The sequence below is a fragment of the Neomonachus schauinslandi genome, chromosome 8 (genome assembly GCF_002201575.2).
Source record: "Neomonachus schauinslandi chromosome 8, ASM220157v2, whole genome shotgun sequence".
Classification (NCBI taxonomy): domain Eukaryota; kingdom Metazoa; phylum Chordata; class Mammalia; order Carnivora; family Phocidae; genus Neomonachus; species Neomonachus schauinslandi.
In genome coordinates this window covers 50031423-50039978 of record NC_058410.1, presented here as the reverse complement: position 1 = coordinate 50039978, position 8556 = coordinate 50031423, and the positions used below count along the sequence as shown (strand labels likewise).

At 40.3% G+C, this 8556-nt stretch overlaps 1 protein-coding gene across 1 annotated transcript in view; it reads right to left on the bottom strand.

Annotated features, from left to right (window-relative positions):
• Window positions 1-3658: 3658 nt before the first annotated feature.
• REV3L (REV3 like, DNA directed polymerase zeta catalytic subunit) overlaps window positions 3659-8556 on the bottom strand; it is a 175534-nt gene continuing 170636 nt past the window's right edge. Inside the window, exon 32 of the mRNA XM_021693690.1 lies at window positions 3659-4804. Coding sequence (XP_021549365.1) covers window positions 4664-4804 — 141 coding nt within the window. The 3' untranslated portion in view covers window positions 3659-4663. The remainder of the gene's footprint in view (window positions 4805-8556) is intronic.

Genomic DNA, 8556 nt, shown 5'->3' with positions numbered 1-8556 from the left:
TTTTTTTTTTTTTTTTTTTTTTTTTTTAAAAGATTTTATTTATTTATTTGAGACAGAGAGAATGAGAGAGACAGAGAGCACATGAGAGTGGGGAGGGTCAGAGGGAGAAGCAGGCTCCCCGCGGAGCAGGGAGCCCGATGCGGGACTCGATCCCGGGACTCCAGGATCATGACCTGAGCCGAAGGCAGTCGCTTAACCAACTGAGCCACCCAGGCGCCCTCTTATTTCTGACCTTAGGGGAATTGCTGTCAGTTTCTCACCAGGTGGGCATTATAAACCCTTCAATTCACTGTTATTTATCGGTAATCTAAGGGTGTTATGCTGGTGGTGGGTTATGTTGGGGAGCACATCAGACATGATCTCTGACTTCATGATATATAGAATTTAATGGAGACACTGATATCAAATGTTGGCACACACAATTAACTGTAATTATTGGGACACCTGGGTGGCTCTGTCAGTTAAGCATTTGCTTTCGGCTCAGGTCATGATCCCCGTGTCCTGGGATCGAGTCCCACATTGGGCTCCTTGATTGGCGGGGAGCCTACTTCTCCCTCTGCCTGCCGCTCCCCCTGCTTGTGCTGTCTCTCTTTGACAAATAAATAAATCTTTTAAAAAAAACCAAACAAACCTGTAATTATTATGAGCCAAAGAAACACACAGTGATATGGGAATGTAGACTTGGCTTTTGGTGTTTTGCACCTTGGCAGGGTGTGAGGCAGAGGGTCTCACCTCATTGTTGAGGATGCAGACTGCCAGTTAATTCCCCTGTTCTTCGTGGTATATGTAGTCCTGCCCCCATCAGTGCCCAGTGTCTCCAAGTTCAGTGCCCCTCTGGTTCTCATTTGCTATAGAGTAAGACTAAACTGTATGGGGGTGGGCGTGGTCACCTACGTATGTGGAGTCAGGGTGGTCTGCTCACTTTAAATAATTGGTTCCCACCTGGGGTCTTCTATTCCTAAGCTTTCTGGAGTTCGATAATGCTGCCTTTCTCTTCCTTATTTTTGGGTTCATCCTATAGGAGAGGAAGAGGCAAAAAACCCCCACAAAAACCAAAAAACCAAAAAACCAAAAACCACTGTCATTACTTATCTGTCTTTCCCAATAGATTGACACACACGTGAGGACACTGGATTACCTTGGTATCTCTAGATGAGCAAAATGTGTGGCGTCTCTTAGGTGCTCAGTGAATATTTATTGAATAACTAATACTTTACATCTGTGTGACTTTTTGCATCCACCCCTATTCCCGTTCATAAAGCCTCTATCACGTGATCAGGGCAGGTGGTATTATCCTGTCTTCAAAGAATGATTGTTTTTAAACTTCTTGATCTCTATGACCAAATGAGTGGCTTTTCCAAAGTGTTGCATTCGCAGTAGCAATTATGAGGACCGGGGCCTGGGTCTCCTTACTCCCAGCCCACTGTTTCCCTGGAATCTCCCCATCCTTCCCCCCAATAGAGGCACTGTGATGGCAGCAGTAGCAAGTGCAGCTAAAGACTCAGGCAGTAAGATGGTATTTGGATTTAAAAATGCCTCCTCTCTCCCTGGTCACATTCTCTCCTCCCCAAATAGACACAGAAACCTCATTTTATAAATCTGAGCGTTCCTCAAGATGTTTGCTCTGTAAGCCACTCTTGGAGCTTGGCCCAAGTGACAAGAGAGCTTATGGGAATGGACAAGGCAACAAGACAGACACAGCGGATTCCGTGCCGTCTTAGGACTTCCTCCTCAGACCTCAAATGCTAGAGACGGTCCATGACTAATTTCCTGTATAAAGCCACTTATTAAGCAGAACTCTGGGGCATTAGTGGTATTAGATTTCACTCATGTCTGTGAAACCCCAAATGGCTCAAGGCCACATCTCATCGTATCAGGGGCGTCAGATGAGGTATCATGGGGAGCACTAGTGGAGCACACAGGCTGACTGTCCTCCAGGTCTGGCTGAGACGGACATATGTAGCCCCAAAATAGCTACTGTGCACTGCTGCCTTCTCTCTCCCCCCTGTTCGTGGCAGAGCCCTGATGTCATTTGTAGTCAGGCTTTTTACTTTATAAAATCAAATATGTGAATATCTTAAGAAATACTATTCTGAAGTGGAGAAATGAACTTACAAGCTTATTTGATAGGCCCTAAAAGAATATCCCTGTAGTTGTTATTATGAAAATGAGAAGATGGAAAGATCAAGATTACAGAGCTGTAAGAATTTACCGGCATAAAATCTAGCTCTGCAAGAGAATTTTAGGTCATCAGGGCAGCACACTTGGTGGCGGGGACTGTGTACCTCCTGAGACTTATGGCAAGGGGCCTGTGACCCCCGGGCAGGGCCGAAGAGTCCAGACTCTCTGGGTGGCCTGCTCCAGCCCTGGCAGGACTATTCTATCTAAAAGTTCTGTAACTGTGTTCACATTTTTATGTCCTGACCTTCTTCACAGACATAGAAAATTGAAGTTCATACAGAATTGAATATTACAAGTTCAGCATTTGCCTGTTTCCCACCGTTGACTGGGACCTCTATGGGGCTGGGACAGAGAGACAGTTGTAAGTAACTCTTGTTAATACTTTACATCTAGGGAAAGGCACTGGTGGGAAGTGGGCAGAATGAGAGAAAATGATGTTTTAACAAACTTAAGGGCATGTTTAATGACATTCTCTCTCAGGCATTACTCAGTTTTTCTTTTTGTGGTCTGGGTGAAAAACTATTAATAGCTGATTAATAGTTTTGAAAAGGCAGAGAAAATGATTATGAAAGTATGCTGCAAGCTTCTTGCAAAATTTTTTTTTTGGTCAAGTCAGTCCAAGTTTCAACACAGGTGACACTGAAACAGCAAATGAATCTCATTAAAAGGCAGTTAGGCTGCAGACTCTGAGGATGGTGTTCCAAGGGATGTACTTCCTACGAAAAGGGAACCAGAGATTAAGGGAAGAATGTAAAATGGAGCCAGTTTTGGGTCCTCGTGGTTTGATAACCATTTGTTAGTTTGGATGTGTTCAATTATAAGGAGCTGGAGAACAGTTATTCTGTTGAGAATACCATATCTGGTTACTGTGGGAAAGCTGATGTAAGTGGGAGTCCTGCTAGCACAGAACTTAGAAAAGACAGAGAAAAGTTTACCAATGACTGCCATGCAAGGGTAACAGAATCCCAATTCTGAGGGCCAGCCTCCCAAATAAACAAAAAAGTCCTTCAAAGTGGGGTTCATCTCTACAGAACTTAGGGGAAATATGTGCAGAAACAGGATTTGTAGCTCTGTGATTCCATATTTACCATCTCATTTTTAGAAACGAATCCCCCCACAGTATTTGGAAGTCCTGATTTGGCAATGGAAGACCTATTTCTGGTATACAACCAGATGAGCTTTCTATGTTAAAATAAGAACTGCTTTCTATTGAAAAAATGGGCAATTTTAAAAAAAGGAATAATGTAATTAATTATTGCTTTCCCTCTGGAAAGTCCTGGCTTCACCATTAATTGTATCTAAGTGAAAGTGTACACAGAAAATCTACTAACAAGTAAAAGGATGAGAGCTGAAATTTTTCTAGACTACTTTTTTTATCCTCAAGTTTTGGGTGAGGGAATTTGCGGCATCAATTAAATTGACCATATTAAAATTCAGAAAAGAGTAGGGTAAGATGTAACCAACAGAGGGAGATAATTAATAATCACACTGCCGTATTTCATATTTTATTCAACTTTAATATGGTTTCCATTAACTTTTAAAACAAAATGATTTCCAGTTTAGAAAACAATGCACTGACCACATAATTCCTTTTTCATTTTATACAGTTATACAAATATTCTAAATACACATTTTGTGTTCAAGATGATGGCAAATAAGATTAACTGTACAGTACATAAGGAAAGAAAATATTTTAAGCATATTTAGAAGCAATAGAAATGTCTATACAAAACAAGCAAAAATGGAATAAAATTTATTTTTAAAGTATTGCAACAGGCCCACAGGTTTGTAACAAAAATGTCTTTGCACAGTTCCTCACAATGCCCCAGGAATAGCTAAAGCAAGACAGCGGTTTTAGAAAATAACGTTTCAAAATGCTACACATGGTACTATTGTTTGCACAGTTCGATCAAAATAACAACTCTACTCTGAGTCAAGCAAAACCTAGAGGAAATATACCTAACAACTTGAAAATCATTTGTATAAAATTCATTGCACATTATTTTACTCAGTTGTTTGAAAAGTAAAAAAGTGTATTTACAAAATATTTCGCAGTCAAAATTATAAAGTGAATGAGTATCTCTAAGTAACACGTCTTGATACAGACATTTCAAGGGAAACACACGAATGGTTTTTGTTTTTTTGTTTTTGTTTTTTTTTTTTTTTAAAGAGGTTTTCAGTGCTCCTTCCACAGGGAAGTAAGTATCATCTACTCAAATGGATTTACAAGATGTTACACATACTGGAGCAAATTCAACACATACGTTATAAAAGGATGAAGAATTTGTACATTGTAAGAAGTGAGCTATTCAGAGATCAACAAGTACAATTTTTAATTCAGTTAGCATAAAAGCCTTCAGTCTTCAGATAAGAGACAGTGAACATACTTGACTCGATGAAAGTTGAGAAAGCACCATGCACAACAGTTTAGTGGTAAACACTGAAAAAAAAATAGCACCTGGAATTCTGTGATATTGACAATTTAAAACTGGTCTAGTAATTGCCGGAGATATGGTGCCTTGGATAATTCTCTATTTACTCGGGAGAGTTTGAAAAGTACTGGGCAGTTCAGAGAAACACACGGGATATGTCGATCAAAGCACCCTGTACAGTTCTTGCATATCTGAAAGTATAAGAGGAATACATAAAACAATAGGAAAGTCCCTATGTATATGTGTTAACAACAAACTTGTATAACCCCTCCTCTCTGACCCACCATAGATTACTGGCAGACATATGAGACTTCATACATTACAGAAAGTTTCACTAATTTTCATCTCTGAAGCCTAGCCTACCCTAATGGATATTACAGGTTACCCGTGAACAACATTGATTTGAACTGCACAGGTCCACTTCTATATGGATTTTTTCCCCAATAAACTCACAGTACACTACTATAAATGTTACAAAATTCTTACAAGGAAGCTCAAGTTTTTCTCTATGATTTTTTTTCTCTAGCTTACTTTAAGGATACAGTATATGATCCACGTAACATACCAAATAGGTGTTAATCAACTGTTATCAGTAAGGCTTCCAGTCAACAGTAGGCTATTAGTAATTAAGTTTTTGGACAGTCAAAATTCCTATGTGGGTTTTTGACTGGGAGGGGGGGTAGTTACCCCAACCCCTATGTTGTTCAGGGTCAATGGTATATTAAGATCCATGAATAAGCGACCCAGTTACCACTTAAAGACTGTCTTTTAAATGAGCTATAAACACTGTTTTTTTCAAATTACTCAGATTTATCTTTTTAGGTGCCAGTAATAAAAAAGTGATCCATTTTCTTATTCCAGAAGAGAAAGTGCCAGTACGGAAAAAAACCCCAAAAGATATTAATTAGAAAGTAGTAGTCTAGACCAGTTCTCATACCTTGCTATACATGAACTTAAAAGTATACTGACACCCGAGCCCCATCCCAGACCAATGAATCAGAATCTCCAGGCAAAAGAGCCTAAGGATGTGTACTTTTTAGGGCCCCCGGGTGATTCTGATGTTTAATAAGATTTGACCGAAAGAAAAGTAATAAGGCAACATTTTTTTTTTTGAAGATTTTATTTATTTATTTGAGAGAGAGAATGAGAGGAGAGAGAGAGCACATGAGAGGGGGGAGGGTCAGAGGGAGAAGCAGACTCCCTGCTGAGCAGGGAGCCCGATGCGGGACTCGATCCTGGGACTCCAGGATCATGACGTGAGCCGAAGGCAGTCGCTTAACCAACTGAGCCACCAAGGCGCCCAATAAGGCAATTTTTAACAGAGGAGAAGCATTTATGTCTTAATACAATGATCAGATTTTTAACAAAGTCTCAGGTCACATATATGTTAAAAAGATTATAAAACATGAAAAACATTAAAAAAATTAAAAAAGGTATTAAATGTGGACCCAAGGATCAAGCAAATACAGGCTGGATTTTTTATTTGAATACTGTATCCAAGTGATTTACAAAATGGATACCAAACAGCTGCCTCTACTCTAGATGATCTTCTGAGAGAGAAATCAAACTGCTTTAGTTAATTCTCGGATCTGTATCTCAAAGAGCTTCTGTTTTAGAGATGTCTCAACATTTTTGTTCTTTGCCCCAGTATCTTCCAGTCAACTGAAGGGCACGTTTTCCTGAGCAGACTGGTTACTGTATTCAGAATTATAATACTGTCCAAGCAAACTGCTGAGAAACTGTGTACTTACTCAGCGTGCTCTCGGAAGACTATGCTGTTCACCAAGGAGCCTCTGCCAGGAGGCTCCCATCTCTTCCCAAATACAGAGCTTCTGTATTACAGCTGTGTGTCAGGTGCCGGGCAAACTGATCAATATTTATGCACTCTATGTGCCTGATAAGCCAGGATGGAATTACTTGCCTCTTTAACTCAATTTTTAGTTTCAAGATCCATTACTGGTGATTTAAACCCTGGAGCACTATAGCTCAATTCAGCTTATGTTTAAAACTTGAAACACTACAACCTGGATACTTACTTTTTAGCTCATAAGGAGGCAGACATTCAAAAAAAAAAAAAGTCTGCTTTAGTCTTTCTTTTTGCTATCCTTTGAAAATTTTTGAAAAAATAAGAAAGCTGATCAGTTGCTTATTTCATTTTCACTCTTTCATGTTTATTATTAAAAGTGTTTAAGGTGGGGCGCCTGGGTGGCTCAGTTGGTTAAGCGACTGCCTTCGGCTCAGGTCATGATCCTGGAGTCCCGGGATTGAGTCCCGCATCGGGCTCCCTGCTCGGCAGGGAGTCTGCTTCTCCCTCTGACCCTCCTCCCTCTCATGTTCTCTGTCTCTCATTCTCTCTCTCGCAAATAAATAAAATCTTTAAAAAAAGTGTTTAAGGTAATGAATTTTTCTGAGATCAGATCTGCCATGGCTGTCTAGAATCTTGTGTGTAGTGTTTAAGAGAAAGTTAAAATTTCCAAGTGGAATGATCATTTTGTTTTCTGAGTTTATAATGAATTACTAGCTTTATAGCATTGTATTGATAAAATGTCTAATATTTCTAACTTCTTGAAATATATTAAGGCTTTTTTAAAAAAAAGATATTATTTATTTGAGAGAGAGAGCACGAGCAGGGTGAGGGGCAGAGGGAGAAGCAGACACCCCATTGAGCTGGGAGCCCGATGTGGGGCTCGATCCCAGGACCCTGGGATCATGACCTGAGCCGAAGGCAGATGCTTAACTGACTGAGCCACCCAGGTGCTCCTTTTTAAAGCTTTCCTTACAGACTAACATAGGGTCGATTTTTTTTTGATATTTGTTGTAACGCTTGAAGTTTCAGAGTTTGATATATAATCATAAGGTCTACCATATGTTGTTTACATCTTCTCTAACTACTTTTTTGATCACTTGATCGTTCTTGGGCGGAGAAGCATATGAAAATCTATTACTAATATTTGTTATTATATCTCCTATAATTTCTGCTTTATGAAAATTCCTACTGATTACTTAGTACACAGGGGACACACATTTTAATTCTCTTAAAAAATGCTTTAAAGTTTAAAATATCTTTTGAAAGATGATGAACCATCCTTATTTATAAACAGCATCCCTTCTTTTAAACTATTTCTATATGAAATAAGAACTAATCTTGACCGAGGGTTCTAGTTAAATAGATGGCACCGACTAGTGCGGTGTATGTTACTGAGGGCAGAAGACAGGAAGGTCCGGGGAAGAGACCAATCACAGCCTTTGACTTCAGTGTAGCTCTGGAGGTCCTGCTCACATTTGCGCCTTGTAATAGAAGCCAACAAGAGAATTTTCTATGAGGGTTGGTTGCTATCACCAGGGCAGCAACCTATAAAACAGAAGCTGGGAACATCCAGTGGACTTCAGTGGTTGCACCAACTAGAACCTTAAACTAACACAAACTGGCTAAAAGTTGTTTGGTAATCACGCCAGTGACATACTGCTGTGCCTTCAGCAGGAAGCTGTTCATTCATTCAGATTTTTACAGACTACCCCCACGGGCAGGACTCTGCTCAGGCCCAGCCGTCTCAGCAGTGAGAGAGGGGCAGGGTCTCTACCCTCATTGGGCTCCTAGCTTTCTAGTGGGGGAAGACAGACCTACACCTCATCACAGTAAAGCAGAACAGGTTATGGCAGGAGCCCACTGCAGGGAAGGCTTCACCGGGTCTAGGGGTTCAAGCTGATTCCTTGTAGATGATGATTAATGGCGGTAGAGGAAAGCATTCCAGACAGAAGGAACAGGATTTCTAAAGGCCAGAACAGGGGAGAAATTAAAGTGCATTCATGGACCTAAAAGTGCAGTATGGCATGCATGGAGGGTCGAGTGTAATAGGGACAAGGGTAAGCAATGCTGACAGAGAGGTAGCAGGAAGGTGCCAGAATGGAGACAGACTTATAAAGCACACCTAAGGAATTTGAA